Below are 17,632 nucleotides of genomic sequence, written 5' to 3' on the forward strand. Positions count from 1 at the left end.
TCAACCAATAACACACCGAAGGGAATAGATGATAGGGAACCGATCATGTTGATCTCTCTAGCCTTCATAGGATGCAGTTTGACCTCAGGTTATGGTTCCTTAATTTCTTTAACCAATAGAGGAGTCGACACAGAAGCTGCCATGATGAACTTCAAACAATTTTTTCAAAAAATAGGGTTTGAATACCTTCTCCTCTAGGGTTGCCAATCACCACTATCACATTGCTTGATCACTTCGCACAAATAGTGCTAGCAAGATTTCTATCGCCTTAGGTCACACGAGAGCTCAAGAATGTTCACAAGAAAGCAAGGTAAATGAAATGTATTGTCATTTCTTTATTTATTCGTTAAGGTTTATCGGTGCTTCAATACAATGACTAGTTTGAATAGTTTTGATCATTTACAACTTAAGGTACACCGATTTACTTGTTACCAGTTTCTTGTTACCAATATCGGTACACAAACAACATTTACACTAACTCTCAAAACATTTACCTTGAATAGTTTTGACCATTTACAACTTAAGGTACACCGATTTACTTGTTACCAGTTGCTTGTTACCGATACTGGTACACAAAAAACATTTACACTAACTCTCAAAACATTTACCAAATAAGAGCTTTAACCAAAATTTTATGCATCTAAACTATGCAGATAGACATAGCCTCATATCAGTCGAGGGGATTCAATAATGATCTTACCATATGTGCTCCCCCTGAGCATCGGTATGCTTAGTTTAAAGAGGAACTGTCATTACCGGTGGATGATGACTTAGTTTCAAAATGATTCTCTCCTTCTTTGCTTTCTTCCTTCTTAATCCATATCTTTTTCATTTCATTCCTCACCTCTTCAATTGTCTTCTTTCCTTTCAAGTCATTTTTCCCTTTCTTCTTGCCAAACCGGTTCCTATCTTCAGACCAGTTATAGGATCGGTTCTTGCATTCTTTGGCTAAGTGACCGATCTTATGGGAATTGAAACATGCCATAACAATTATCATCCATGGTCCTGCATTATTTCTCTGACCCATTCTCATTTTAAAATTTGTTACACCATGACCAAAAGTATCACAAGTGGAACAGGTGGCATTGAACTGATTACTCCTTTTACTAGGGCCAACCAGTTTAGATGGAGATCTTGATGCATTTGTCTTGAACATGCAATCCTTAGCCTTGTGTCCATATTTATTGCATGCAAAGCAATATCCATTAAATCTTCTTCTACTAGACATGTTGCTAGATCAAGATCTACACTCATAAGTAGCATGTCCATACTTGTGATAGTTATAGTGATAACCATCAAAGGTGAAAGACTTCTTTTGACTAACCGATTGATTTCTACAAACATCAGACCTATGACCCGGTTTACCACAATAATTGCAAGAAGATTTAGAAAACTTCATACCTTTCATTCTTGAATTGTTCCTTTTATCATCCTTCATCCTTTTGGATTTAGATGATTCTCCAGTTTCCATAGGACCTATACTGGGGTAACCAAGACTGGTTGTCTCCTTTGTTCTCCTCTGAGCCTTTAATTGTTCATTTATCTTCTTAGAGCTTTCATTAAATTTTCTTAGCTTTTCATTTCTCTCATTTTCAACTTTCAACTCATTTTTGAGTTTTCAATCTCTTCCACCATCTTCTCCTTTTTCTCTGCTTTGTCATGCAAATGCTCATGCATGGCTTCATTCTCCTAAGTGACAATTTGGATTTCTTCATCTTTTTCAATGATGATTGTATCATTTTCTCTTAGTGCTTCTTCAACAAGCCTTTTGGCTTTTTCAGCTTTTGACAAAACTTCTTCTGCATGTCTTTTTCTTTCATCTTCTATCTTATTGGCTTCTACTATTTCAGTCATTCTTAGGGCTTGACTTTCATGCTCTATTTTTAGATATGTGATTTCTTCAGTCATCTTCTTATTCTTTTCCATCAGTTCTGAGACTGCTTCTTCTGCTTCTTCAGATCCACTTTGTTCACAGAGTTTATCTATGATATCTTGACTCTCATTTAGTTGTAGAGCTAGTTCCTTCCTTTGAGCAAGTGATTTTTTTAGTCTTTCTTTCAGTTGAGCAATCATTTCATTAGCTTCATCAATCTGCTTCTAATACCAGTAATCCTCCATGATCTTTTTCCTCAAGCTGTCAAACTTTTTTTCAGAGGACCTAAGCTCTAATACTAATTGTTAGTATTAACTGGTGACTGAAAGGGGGGGTGAATAAGTTAAAACAGTTTATACACAATTCAAACTTTCAAACTAACCGGTCTGCAACTATCTTTCCAAATTAAATTAAACATTGCATTAATCATGAAAGCAAAGAACATCAAAGAAAAGAGATTTGCATGCACAAATAAGCATCACATAACACTAGCAATTATGCGTGGAAACCCTCCGGTAGAGGGAAAAAACCATGGTGGGGATAACCCACAATCTCTTTTACTGCAGGGAAAAAGAGTGCCTTGTTAAGAGCTTACAACCAATTCTTTCTGAAAACATCACCCTATTAGGAGTGACTGGTATCCGGTTAAGAATACTTTATCTTCTATACTCTCCCATTTATTCACCCTTTTGCATTCACACGGATATTTTTCACATTTGACAACACCACAATCAGAATGAATGATGTGAATATATTAGCCTTTAGTTTTGGCGTCAACTTTCCCTCCAAAAATCAAATTCAAAAATCTATTATCGTGCCTCAAATTGCTCTCCAACAATCATTTTGGGAATATCGGTCAAGACAACCGTTCATGTCAAAAAGCTTGCCAGTTGAAAAGGGAAGATTGTCAGTTCAACTGGATGTTATCTGGATGTTTCTAAGTCTATCGGTTGAGACTCTTGTATTCTCGGTTGTCGCCTATGTACCGGTCCAATTCTGCCTAACCGATTACCTCATGTATACTGGTCTACTCACTGCTTAGCTAATTAACCCATGAATACCGGTCTACTCACTGCTTATCCGGTTAACCCTTGTATATCGGTCTACTCACTGCTTATCCGGTTAACCCCTGTATACTGGTCTACTCACTGTCGATAGGAATAAGGACTATTGTTCTTCACTGGTTACTCTTTACTCCTTTATCGATGGACCGTAGAGACTTAGAAGCTAATGTTTCCAACAATGACAATGATTTCACTAGTCATACAAAATGCATCATAATGCCAACATAGTAGTCATCTTACCTAACTGATATTCTTTACATAACACATTGTCTGATTTAACAAGTTGTGGCGTACCTCTCACCATACTAGATTTACTGACCTTAACCACATTATCAAAGTTCACATGAAAAAACCTTCTATACCATAACCAACTATCTTCAACCTTAGTAACCAAACAACTGTTCACATTAGCATTCAGATGGAATAAGTTACCTTTAGTTTGCTTACCAGTAGCAATCAATTCTCCTTTGCATCCTAAGATCTTGCAAACTCCATTCTTAAACTCAAGATGATAACCTTTGTCATTAAACTGATCAACACTCAACAAGTTATGTTTTAAACCTTCAACCCAAAATACATCATCAACATTGCTTGTTCCATTCAAAGAGATAGAAACTTTACCTTTAACCATACAAGGTGAATTGTTTACAAATATTACCACACCACCATCAAATTCTTCAAGAGAAAGAAACTTGTTCTTATCACCGGTCATGTGGTGTGAGCAACCACTATTAATAATCCATTCATCACTATTGTCAATGTGAGATACTAAAGCCTTCTTATCAGACATATCTTCCTTAACAACAACAAAAACAATCTCCTCATTATCTTCACCCTTAGATTCCTCATCAATGATTTCTTCATCAACTGCAACATAACACTGTTTCTTTCCTTTTCCCTTATATTTTCTAAACTTTTGCTTTTGATCATTATTAGGACAGTATGTAGCAATATATCCTATCTTGTTACAAAAGAAATATTTGAGAGGAAACTTACCTTTGTACTTACCAGTGCCTCTAGGAAGTTTTTCAGCCAATAGAGCTTCAAACTCCATCAAATTTCCTTCATCATCCATATCAGCTTTACTACCTCCAAGATGACTTGACCTGCATTCATGACTTTGACAAACATCTTTTCCTTTTATCACCAATACACTAGATATAGATTCTTTAGAAGAAGATTTTGTCTTAGGTATATTGTTATCAAAACTGTTTAACTCAAAAGCAGTGAGCTTACCAATCAAAGAATCAATAGTAACCTTATCCTCAGTAATTGACCTCAACTCTTGAATAGCAGACACTCTAATTGCATAGGAAGGCAATAGGGTTCTAAGCATCTTACTTACCATAGTGTCCTCTTCTATAGTACCACCACCACTTTTAATTCCACCAACATTAATGTATTCAGTATCAGACAATGAACTTACAATGGCTTCCAATGCTTGAATGCTTCCTTGTTTCTCCTTCAATTGATCTGCAGTCAGAGGATCAATAGGAGGTACATACTTAGTAATAACATGCTACCAGAACCGAGCACACATACCTTTGATATATATCTTCATTCTATCACTCCATATTTTGTAGTTTTCCTTAGTGAACTTGGGACCCTCCTTCATCATCTTCCTCGGATCTTTTCCTCAAGCGGTTAAGCTTCTACACAAAGAGGACCTAATGCTCTAATACCAATTGTTAATGTGAGGATCCGGTTAGCATTGAGAGGGGGGGGTGAATCAGTGATAACAATAAACTGAAACTTCTCACCAATCTGAACAATACTTCACTTAACAGTTCATAACCAGTACCGGTAGCTAATCTAACAATCACTTAATGCAGATTTACCAAAACATTACCGATAGCAACTTTAGTGTTCATCATAAAGTAAAGACATCAAATGCATAATCTATCACAACATGAACACATGGATTTTTCACGTGGAAACCCAAATGGGAAAAAACACAGTGGGAATTGGTGCCCACAAAATTTGCACTCTTTCAGAATGCACCCTATTAGGAGCCTAGCTTGATTAGGAGCTTTACAAAAATACCTGGTTAAGAGAAGACCCTGTTAGGAGTCACCCGGTCAAGGGATTTTATGACTTATCTCTATTAGGAGTAACCTCACTGGAGGATTTAAACTAAAGTTGTTGAGCTACCTGGTTAAGGGATTTATACAATCAAGCTTGTTAGGACCTACCTGGTTAAGGGATTCTAGTGTTGTTGCAAGTGTTAGGAAACAATAGATAAAATGATATGATCAATGTGCTTCTTTCTAATACAAATCCTCTTCAACTCAAATCTGCTTCACTCATGTAGACATCTGAAACTGGCTCGACACACACACTTCTCTGATCACAGACACGATAAACCTTCTCAAACTCAACCTAAATACATTTTACAATTAGGTCGGTTACAAAACCCTAATCTACAATGAATCTACATCATAGATCATATCAAAACATTACAATTAATTATAGATCATCATAAAAATTATTACAACAAATTACAATCGTTGAATGATCATAACTCATCACCGCACATTGATTTGATAAGCCGTCAAACCCTTATCGCATTCTACTAAGCACTTCGCTTCTTTCCAATAAATTAGATCCTTGAACATGCCAAAACAACATCTTATATTTTCACATGGATTCTGACACATCATCATCAACTTATGAACATGAAAAGAATTGTCGCCAAACCATAAAAATTCACCGGTCAAAAGATCTTGATACCGGTTCTAAAACCCTAGCTGTTTATACAATAGTCAAATACAAACATGACTTCCTAGCCCTAAGGCTCTCTAGGATTTGAAAAATAGGACCACTTGAAGATGGTGCACCCATGGGCCTCTTCATGGTAGCTTGTACAAGAAATCTCTGTGAGGGAGAAGGGTGTGATGGTTCTTGATTAAGAGAAGATGCAAATGGAGGTTCTTGATGGCTTAAGGGAGGGGAAGTAGGGCCAATGGGTTTACCAAATGACTGAGGAGATCCTGGCCTTTCCTCTTCCACTACCTACACTAGTAGTATAACATCCAAGCAGGGTGGATCAGGAGGCAAAGGCATTCTATCAATATCTATGTAGCTAGCAAAGAATTGCCCTCATCCTTTCCTCTAGGATTAGTTGCATCTCCCATGCTGTGGAGTAAGAACTAACCTCCCTCCTTCTATTTTCCTCACATTTGATTTTACACCACCTCTCCTTTATTTTCAATACTTCCTTGTACCCTTATGCATTCCTTATGAGGTCTTCATCATCTTCCTTGTCCCATCAATGTTTTGACACCCTAGCCTTCCCAAGCTTTTTGAAAAACCATTAAAATTCATATAACCTATATTTCACTTGAGGAAGTCTATACCTATTCAACATTAAATCCAAGATATCATGCAATTTCCTATTTAAAAAGTGATACATCCCAATCACAACTTGTGATGGGATCATTGATCCTTTCTTGTGTGACCCTCCCACTAAGGACTTATCAGCCTCATTTAGCTGATGCATGATTTCTAAAAGAGCCACCCTATCTTGAACAGTAATAGGAAAAATCTTAGGAGTAACAGGACTAACAAAAACCCTAATAATTGTGTGGTCCTTAAAGTAGAAACATGATCCCAATTGTGGGTGATACCTAACTCAGTCTTTAGGTTTGAGAAACTCCTTAGATATTGGGCTTAAACCCCACCTAACTTTCTTTTGCAAAATACTCAAAAGCTTTCTTACAAAGAAATTTTCAAAAACCAAATATTTTGACTCATTCATATGTAAGTCCCAAATATAGGTCCATTCCTGAACTAGAAGTTGCTCTCCTTTAGCCATGGTTAGAATCTGCAAACTAGCATGCCATATCTTAAGACCTTTGTATAGAAATATATGCATCAGGAGAGAATAATACCTAAAGATTGTTGATTTTCCCATTCTGAAATCACATAGGGCGTTATGAAAACCTTGAGCTACCACATAAGCATAGTCAAAATGGCTATTGATATCCCTGCTTTGGATATCCATACAAACCATCAACATCTAGTTTGGAATCAAGTTCTTTGCATCTGCAATACAAACTTGACATAACGCATAGTATGTGTCCAAAAAGTAGTTGATAAATAAGTCTAAGTTGTAAGGGGCAGTTTGCTTTGATGTCAACTTTCTATCACCCCCCTTTACATTTGGAGGCTTGAATGATGCCAATTTTCTTCTATACAAGAGCTCATTCTTCTTATACTCCATATCTAGCTCTTGCGGGGTCAATAACCCAATTTGTGTTAGGGTTGAGCATGAACGCTTCGTTGATGACATCTTTGGTGATTTCTGTTAATCTGCCACCTTCGCTAAGAACAATCTCCCTAGTATCAGGTTTGTAGTTTGTAGCAACCAATTCAGTATTGTCTCTCCTCCTTCTTATTGTACCCCCTCCTCCAAAGACTAAAACTTGGTGGTGGAATCAATGCATCTTTGATTCTAGTAGTGTGATCAATAATAAATTCATCTGGTCGAGACCCGGGCTTAGATCTCTTTTGTGTCTCTGATGATCCAAAGAGCTGTGTAATTATTTCATCAGAGAATTTTCTCTTCCCTAAATTAGAAGACTCTGCCATTTCTAGGGTTAGGGTTTTATGGACAGACATAAATGAGAAGCTCTTATAATTTAGCTCAAGTTAAACCCCATTGCACTTAGACAACAATGAACAATCTGGAACTATGTAGAGAAGGTGAAAAGCTAACAAGAATGCAATGAAAGTGCAAACAACAATCGCTTCTCAGAAACCTTAATTATGATAACAAAGAAGCACAAAACAATTTCAGAATATGTAGAGAACTGTAACTATGAATTAGAACAAGATCAATGTTATAATAGCTGAAAAATTCAGATCATAGCAGACAAAATGGTTTCATTAACTACGGGCATGTATGCAGGTGTGATGGTGGTAGATAACCTTGTAATTCATATTTGAATGTTAGGGCCCCAAAATCAAATTCCCAGTTAGTCAGTGTCTAATTAGAAGCAGGCACGTAGGAGATTTTTTATTTTTTATTTTACCGTTATCCCTTAAGCCTCCGTGGCATTGCAAAGTTATCTATTGGTCGTGCAACTTTTCTAAATCACACAACAATCTTAGCCATTGATCTCCTGTGAAAGTATATCCCTTTATCATCCTTAGTAGACAAATGCATAGGTCCCACATTCTTATTGCATGGCTTAGTTGTCTATGTGTCTATGTCTCATTGGTTAGAGCGTCTACCATCAACCTTCATGGGCTCCACATGCCACATTTGTAGCAGCATTGTGAAATTGAACTCTGGATGCATCTCTGACTAGTTGTGCAATCACGCAACCACTTCTGGTCGTTGATCTTTGTCAAGATGTTCACTTGATAAGCTGCAAATGATGCGGCCATATCGGGCCCACCTTTCCGCCATGTCAACCTATCCTCCATATGATACTTGTTGATTGGCCCACATATGTGCACAAAGAGCTTGAGCAGGTCTCACCTACCATGTAAGCGACGGGGTTAACATAGACTAGCCCAGGGTGAACTCACAATACTGGTTCCCACATTTTGGTACATCGTGATTTTTGTTGAAATCATACATTTATTAAAAAATATAATGATTTAAACTTTAAGAGGTCCCATTTGAAGTAATTAATTTAAGAGAGTTAGATCAAAGGCTCTTAGATCAAAATTTCTTGGATAGAACCTCTCTACTTCTAAATCATACTTGCAATGGAGTCTCCTTTGTATCTATCAAATGATGATAAAAAACCAATTTTACATTAGCTTTTGGGGGGTCAAATGAATTCATTTAGAAGTTTTGTTTTTTTAAGTATTTAGTCCTTATTATAAGATTTCCAAATAGTATAATATATTATTTCATTAATATATTTTTGTTTTATTTCTTACGAATATAGGGTTTTCACCGAACATGAACTTCTTTGTTCAATGCATTGGAAAAAATAGTAAACTAATTAATTTATTTTTTGAAAAATATATATGCCCTAGGTATTGATGTCTTCTTTCTAACAAAAAAAATAAAATTGAAATTTGATACATATAAAACATGTGTTCAAATGTACCCCTATATCTAAATTATAATTAGTCAGACTTCAAAGCTAAATAAAATGAAAAATATTCAATATATCACTATCAAACCAACTGCATGCCCTAGGTATTGATGTTGCAAACCAAAATTCAAAATAATTAAGTTTTTGTCATTTATAGAAAAAACGTTATACGTTTTAGGATGCACACCACTCTTAAAAAATGTTAATTTTGTAAAAAACTACTTTTCGAGGGAGATTGAAAAATCAATAAAAAAAATTTCAAAAAAATTCAAAAAAATTCAAAAAATATATATTTAGAATCTGCAAACAAGATGTTACAAATCACTAGTTTACATCATCTTCAAATTCTTAACGGTTTAAAAGTTATAGGTGTCACAAAGTGAAGGTTTTTTTTTCAAAATGTTCATCTAAGTGTCAAAGTTGGTCAAAAAATGGGAACCAATATTGTGAGTTCACCCCCCATTGATCTAACCACGCAATTGCATGCAAATACTAGTCATGGATCTGATAGAAGGTAAAGGATAGTTAAACAATAAAGAAAATGGGCGAATCAGATGGCTAACACAAGGGACCAGTCGTCATGATGATATAATGGGCCTCAAAATATGACTTAAACACTGGAAATAGGCAGCTGAGGGTCACTGTTGAAATAGATAAAAAAGAGAACACAACATGGCTAGGACTTGGGGTTTAAGGTTTTAGGCTTAAGCCTTTTTAAAACACAGAAGATGAACCCTAAACCTTAAGGCACATTTTTTTTCAAAAAGGCATCTTAACACATGTGCCTTGATATTTCAACATTTTTGTTTATTTGAGAGCCTTATTTTATACATACATACACACACACACACAGATATATATATATATATGTGTGTGTGTGTGTGTGTGTGTGTGTGTGTGTGTGTGTGTGTGTGTGTGTGTGTGTGTGTGTGTGTGTGTGTGTGTTTTATGAGATCTTTCAGTACATACATGTCTCTAGACATTTAATTAGTATTTTTTTTTATACATGTATTATGAGCCCATCTTAGATTTTTATAATTAGCATTTTGTAGAATAGTTGATTTTAGAAAAAAATTAGATGGGAAATCTATATATAATTATATTCTAGAATTTAAGATTGGAATTGAAATACAAAGTTATTAAAGTTCATGTATGTTTTACATTAAATTTAAGTTATTAAAGTATTAAGTTAGTGCGTTCATGTATGTTTTCATTAAATTTCAGTTAGTGTGTTCATATATGTTTTACATTAAATTTAATTTAGTGTGTTCATTTAAGTATTTAAATTAGTATGTTCATTGGAATTGGAATATATAATTATATTCTAGAATTTTTTATTGGAATTGAATTTAAGTTAGTGTGTTCACATGTATGTTAAATTACATTAAAATTCAAACAATTTGTATATGTATTAAAGTATTAATGTGTGCATTTAAGTATTAAAGTAATTAAATTAAAAGACATTCATTTAAGTATTATAACTTAGCTTATAGTAAAATTATATAGTGTTAAAAGACTTAACAAAATTATATAATAATAATTAAATTAAAAGACTTAATATTTAAATTATAAAGTAGCATATTTTAGCATATGAAATTAAAAGACATTTATTTAAGTATGCAAGTAATTGTCTTGAAAGCAATCAGAGAATTTAATTGTCCACATCTAGAAGGATTACTTTAAAAAAATTATTTAAATAATATGCATAAGTCAAATTTAATCATCAAAACAAACATGTAATATGGAAAAGAGCATGAAGTTAAATTTAGTTCACAAGCATGAAGGAAAGGGTTTTTTCAAACCATCAATGCAACGTTTCTCATGAGCTAATAAACACCACATACAACACATGACAAATTATAGATCAAATATCAAATCATGATCCGCAACATATAATATGGAAAAGAGCATGTTCAGTTAAATTTAAATAACTTAATCATATATATAAACTTGTATGTACATATATATACATATGACCCAAAAAAATATGAGTTCACTTGTACTAATAACTTAAGTGAGCTCGTGGTACATATAGTTTGGATCCTCTCTATCTTTTATTATCTTTAAAATCCTTTCATGGTCTTCAATAGGCAACCACACTTTTGGGGGCCACACCCTCTTTTAGGTAAAGTTTCAAAATGTAATTGTGTCACTATAACTAAGTGACTATAATGTAGAACTTTTTGGCCTGACATGTAATCAATAAATGTATCACCATTATTATCTATCTTGGTTTGTTGATAATAGGTACCTTCAAGAATGACCGATCTAGTGGGATATTGTTTTGATTAAGTAAAAACAAGTATTTGAAAGGTACCCGAACCTTTTACAAGCCATGAGAACAGAAAAGCTTAAAAAGGTGCTTGATCACTTCAAAAAGTCAAAATGAACCCACCGGAAGGGCACAGCTTAAAACATCATTACATAAAACTCGGAACAGATAGCAAAAGGAAAGCAAAAGACAACAAAGAGACAAAACCAAGGACAACAACTGAAACTAAATACTATTCAGGATCTCCTCAGCGTGAACAACCATTTGTTTCATGTTGCTCGCTGAGGTCTTCATATCCTCCAGCTCACGACCTTCGATGTCGACCTTATTCTTTGTGTTGGCTCTGGTCCTCCTTTCATGACCCTTCTTGTTCACCTACTCTTTATCCCCATCCTTCTCTGCATTATTCTCATAGCTATTGATAAAGATGTTCATTTTGTCCACCGAAGATTTAAGGATTTGGAAATTTTGATCAGTAAGTTGCTTGACATTGTGCTCCAGCTTGTCAATTCTGCTGCCAAAATCTTTCAGTTTGTTGTCCATTTCCTTTATATCTCCCATCTCATTGACCTTTTTCTCCATGGCTAAGATTTTTCCAACCATACATTCAATAGCTTGCACATTATGCAGAATGGACACTAACTCTTTAACATGCTCCGCCAAGGGCTTGTCACCAACTGTAATTCTTGCCATGGCCTGTGTATCAGTTTTCAAACTATTAATATCCTTCACTGAAGTAGTAATGGTCTCACAGAAAGCCTTAATGGTATCTTTGTCACCACTATCACTTTGAACCCCTTTTTCCTCATTATGCAGATTAGTGGTATTCACGGTCTCCACGGTTTCCAACTTATCCTTAACCGGGTTACCCTCCCCTTCTTTGTCTTGACTATCAATCATCTTATTATCATCTTCCTCCTCCTCAGACTCAACCAGAACATAATTGAGATCAGAATTGCTACCCTTTTTAGTGTTCTTTTTTTGAGCCTTCTTTCTAGAGGCTTTCCCTTTCCTCTTTTTAACAGGTTTTTCCTCAAAGGAATCAGTTTCAGAGTCCGACATTTCAGATTCCACAATAATACTCCTCTTCTTGGCCCTAATCCTCCCTTTTTTGCTAGTTTCTTCCGACTCTCCCTCGGTCTTAGAATCAAAGTTGAAACCACTATCCTTACTTTCCGTAGTCTCATCTCTGGCATTTTTGCCTTTAATAGGCTTTTCAATGCACTTCCCCTTTAGCATTTATAAACCAGGACCATAAGACCCTGATGGAGGGCATGATCGCCTTTGGGGTTCTTCTGGATCTCCTTTATAGTATGATCCATTGAACAGGCCAGGTAATAGGGAAGGCTAACCCTTTCTCCGTGATGGAAATGGTTAAGAAGGACGAAGTGATGCCCATAAGCCCTGGTAAACCTATCGTCTAAGGTAATATATTCAATAGAAGCAAATAAGACAAACCTCCATAGCCTGCAAATTCTTTTCGCGGAGTGGTAGGAGTTGTCAATTTCGATCATCTTTCTTGTCTCACCATCCATAATAGGAAACTTGTCTATAGATTTATCTAATATCCCTCTATCCCTGTAAAATTTCATACCCTCGGTAGTCATCCCCATGGCCTCAGCGATAACCTCTTCATCTACATTCATCATATGTGATCCAATCAGAAATTTTCCATTTTTCCAGTTCTTGATGAAGTAGCTGGTAATTGTAGGGTCCTTCCCATTCAGTTGTTCCATGAAAACATTGAGACCCCCCTGCTGAAGGATACTCCAGAATTCTTCGTTCTTTCTCCATTTAGAGCAGGATGCAGGTACAAATCTCTTCTTGTTTCCTCCCATTTTTCCAGCACCTTCCTTGCAATGCCTTCTCTTGTTTTGATAACTTTTCCTCTGGTTTCTGTGGTTATTTTTTAAGAGCGCCCATAATCCGTGCCAAATAATGATGATAAGACACCTATTTAATAGCTCATTATCTTCAAGCAAGCCCTGCATCAAAAAAGGCGGAAAGGTCATTAGAAATAATGATTAAAAGTACCATGTTGCCTTGTATAGCTTCGGTCTTGATTGAGCAAGGATTTCATTTCATTTGCAATCTCCATTTCACCATAACTAGTGATGATGTCTTTCGATTGGCAAGCCAGGTTGGCCGCCCAATCAGCACAAGAGTTGGCCTTCCTATAAACATGTGTAAAAACACACATTTCAAACTCTTTGCTGATTTTCCTTGTTTCTTTAATAGCATTACTAATCGACCATGATGGCGAGAATTTTATATTTAAACAATTGATAATGTTTAAGGAGTCTCCTTCACACCAAACTTTAGTGCATTTGGCTTCTTTGGCAAGGATAATCCCATGATAAGCTGCCATGGCTTCGACAACATGGTTGGTATGTTTTCCTATAGGAATACATTTTATGATTTTACATGTTCCCCATTCATCCCTTAGGACCACTCCACATCCTGCAACCCTCGAGTTTCCCATAGAGGCCCCATCAAAATTGATTTTCATCCATCCCCAAGGTGGGCTGGTCCATATCAATCCCTCTCTAGGGTTACTCTGGATACTCTCTTGAACTTTTAATCTCCATTTTTTATATATAAATTGATCCTCCTTAGTGTTAGGATTATCAATACCACCTATAATATTCATATTTTTCACTATACTTCTTCTTATTTTTTCAAACACAATGTTAGCCTTAGTATTCTTTTCTCTGAAAATCCTATCATTTCTCTCTTTCCATATACCCCAGCACATGTGTGGTAAAGCAATTCTCCATAGTAAGGTAGTGGTTATGTTTTTTGAAGGATGATGCCATAACTTGAATATCTCCTGAATCGAGTTGGGGAAGCTCCAACTGATATTGAATTGATCCAGACAACTTCCCCAAACATCAGCTGAGAAGGGGAAATGAAAGAGCATATGATTTATTGTCTCCTCATTCTACTTACAGAGTGTACAGAAACTTGGTATGCTGATACCTCTTTTTCTTATATTCTCTATAGTAAGAATTTTGTCTTGGAGGGCTATCCAAAAGAAAATGTTGATCTTGGGGGTAAGGCCTTTCACCCATGCTTTAGCCTAGCAAGGACTTTCCATGTTATTGTACTGTTGATGATAAAGAGATGCCACAGTAAAAGTACCACTAGCAATGAGTTTCCAAATTAACCGGTCTTCTTCTTCAATCCTCACCATTGAGTTCATGACTTTGTTCAAACTACCCAAAGACTGATCCACTTGAGATAAGTCTTTCCACTGTCCATTTTTCCAATAATCCTTCACCTTGGTTCCAAATCTTTCCTTGCATTGGTTCTGATATCTGATCCACTCAGGGTTTTCATTTAAAGGGATCTCCATAAGCCAAGGGTCCTCCCAAAATTGAATAAGAATCCCTTTCCCCAACTTCCATTTTGTACCTTTGATAATTAAGTCTCTAGTCCTAGAGATATTTTTCCAAATATTGGATCCAATTGGGATAATCTTCACTTTGAGGAAACTTTGAAGATTTGGACATTGGATTTTATATTTGTTGTCCCATATTTTTTTCCACTCTCCTTGATTTCTATATCCTCTCCAAATCTGCTTGGCCATAAGGTATTCATTTATGTCTCTTATTCTTCTAAGGCCCAAACTGCCTTTATTTATAGGCTTACAGACCTTCTCCCAAGCAATTAAGTTCATTCTCTTCTTCTCCTCAACCCCAGTCCATAAAAAGGATCTTTGTATTTTTTCAATGGTCTCAGCATACTTAGTAGGAATCCTAAACAGACTGATGGCATAGAGAGGGATACTTTGAAGAGTGTTTTTTAGCATTTGAACCTTGCCTACTTGACTAAGTAGAGCTCCCTTCCATCCAGAAAACTTTTTATGGAATTTATCCACCAAGGCTCCCCAAAAGGTATCCGGGGGATCTTGACCTAAAGGGAGCCCCAAATAGGAGGCAGGCAAGCTACCAATTTGGCCACCCAGAATGTTACTAATTTTAATCCTCCTTCTCTCCGGGGTATTGATAAAATAAACAAAGCTTTTAGACCAGTTTATAAGCTGACCAGTAGCCTCTCCATAGATATCCAAAGCCTTTTTTAGTCTTCTAGCGTCCTTCATAGTGGCTTTTCCCATTATTATAGAATCATCAACAAATTGCTGATGAGAGCATATTTGATCTACCAAAGAAGGATTCAAACCACAAAACTCCCTTTTCTCAACCAATTTTCCAATACATCTCCCCAAACATTCTGCCATGATGATAAAGATCACTGGAGATAGGGGGTCCCCCTACCTGAGACCTCTTGAGGCTTTAAAGAAAGGAGAGGGGGAGCCATTCATTAACACAAAGAAAGTAGCCAAAGAAACAAGTTGCCTGATAAGGCCAGCACTCCTAGGATTAAAACCAAAAGTAGAAAGAACATCCATCATAAAATCCCAATCCATTCTATCATAGGCTTTAGAAAGGTCAAGTTTCAGAAAAAAAACCTTCTTTTTTAGAAAAGGCTAGAGAATGGATGTTTTCATGAACAGAGATGATAGAGTCCAAAATTTGCCTTCCTGGGACAAAACCACTTTGCTGAAGCGATATAATGGAAGGAAGAAACTTGAGAATTCTAGAGGTAAGAACCTTAGAGATAATCTTGTAGAGAGAGTTGCATAAGCTTATAGGTTTGAAAAGATCCATTGAATCTACCCCCATCTTTTTGGGTATAAGAGCTATAAAAGTACCATTAACTTCTTTCAAAAGTTTTCTAGCACCAAAAATCTCTTTCACAGCTCTGGTAACATCATCTCTAATAATATGCCAGTACATTTGGAAGAAGAACATGGGAAAGTTGTCCGGACCTGGGGCTTTGCTACCCTCAAAGGACTTAACAACTGTCATAATTTCATCATGGGAGGGAATGGCAGTTAAACGGTCATTGTGATCTTCCCCCAGAATGGTAGGTATACTATCCAGAAGTTCCTTTTGGGCCCATTTATTCAAATTCTGATCCTTAGCAAGTAGATTAGAGAAAAAATCCATTGCAGTCTTGCTCATGGAATCATCATCTTCAACACATCTGCCATTCACTTTAATCTGTATAATTCTATTTATGGCCTTATGTCTAAGTGTGGACATATGGAAGTATTTAGTGTCCCTATCCCCCTCCTTTATCCAGACATTTCTCGATCTTTGTTTCCAGTAGGTTTCCTCTTTAGCTATTATTTCATGATATCACATCAGAATAGCATCTTCAGTGTTTCTAGACATATAGGTATAACCATTGTGATGTATCTCATCCTGGATTTCCTTGAGATCTAAGAGGGTCAATGCTTTTGAGGTAAAGATGTTCCCAAAGCAATCCTTATTCCACTTCTTGACATTATCTAGTGGGATATTGTTTCCCATCATCATCTTCCACAAATTCCGACAATTTGTATTTTGGTTTCATGCATCTTAGTAGATAATAGTCTACACATTCTATATTGTCAGGATCTACAAGCATGGTGAAAATATCACCTATAAACCATAAATTACAAATAATTTAATAAATTTAATGCTACACATGTACAATTCAAATTTAATTTAAATTTAGTTAAACTAAATAAAATTAAAAACAACTGATATTCAAATAAAATGCAAGCGTACCTATAACAACTCAATCGAAAACACGTTCATAATAAACTAAATATAGAGGATCATGAATATCTACAATGTCACTATTTTCATAAGGAAGCATTGCGAATAATTGTTTCATTTCCCATTGTGAAACACATCCATCTCTAATATTATGAAATTGTAGAATATTTGTGTTGTTTCCAATGCAGTCAACACAAAAAAATTATTTTTCTCTTACCTGAATAACAAGAGGTTTGCTAAGTCCTATAGTCATGACTTGATGCAAACTTCTATACAATTAATTGTTTGACAATTATAAGGATGAGATTGATCAATATCTTTAGCTTCCCAAAAATATCATTTTTTAATGTTGTATAATGAGCACCAAAATGAATTTTGCACCATTCAACAATTTCATTTGAATTTTGTATGTTGTTACTTGCAAGAACTCATTTTAGCAAAGTGGACCCATAACATACTTACTTGTAAATTGAAATTTCTAGAATGAAGTATATATATATCTATGTGTGTGTGTGTGTGTGTGTGTGTGTGTGTGTGTGTGTGTGTGTGTTGAACCTGTAATTGCGAGTTCATGTTGGCAAAGTGCACACTTCACACATGCTCCTGCTCCATCATGCTCTCCTTTTACATGTCCACTCTAAAAATATTTCCACAAAAACTTTATGTTACATTTAGCATGTTTTTGTGGTAACAAACTGAATTCTTTTGCAGACTTAAATTGTCCTGTGAAGTTACAATCAAATCCAAAAAAGAATTTA

General features: G+C 35.7%; 1 protein-coding gene across 1 annotated transcript in view; it reads right to left on the reverse strand.

Annotated features, from left to right (window-relative positions):
* Positions 1-17,632, reverse strand: part of LOC131855872 (uncharacterized) — a 118,310-nt gene that overhangs the window by 68,325 nt on the left and 32,353 nt on the right. Inside the window, exon 5 of the mRNA XM_059211861.1 lies at positions 4,283-4,410. Coding sequence (XP_059067844.1) covers positions 4,283-4,410 — 128 coding nt within the window. The remainder of the gene's footprint in view (positions 1-4,282; positions 4,411-17,632) is intronic.

The sequence above is a fragment of the Cryptomeria japonica genome, chromosome 9 (assembly GCF_030272615.1).
Source record: "Cryptomeria japonica chromosome 9, Sugi_1.0, whole genome shotgun sequence".
Lineage (NCBI taxonomy): Eukaryota > Viridiplantae > Streptophyta > Pinopsida > Cupressales > Cupressaceae > Cryptomeria > Cryptomeria japonica.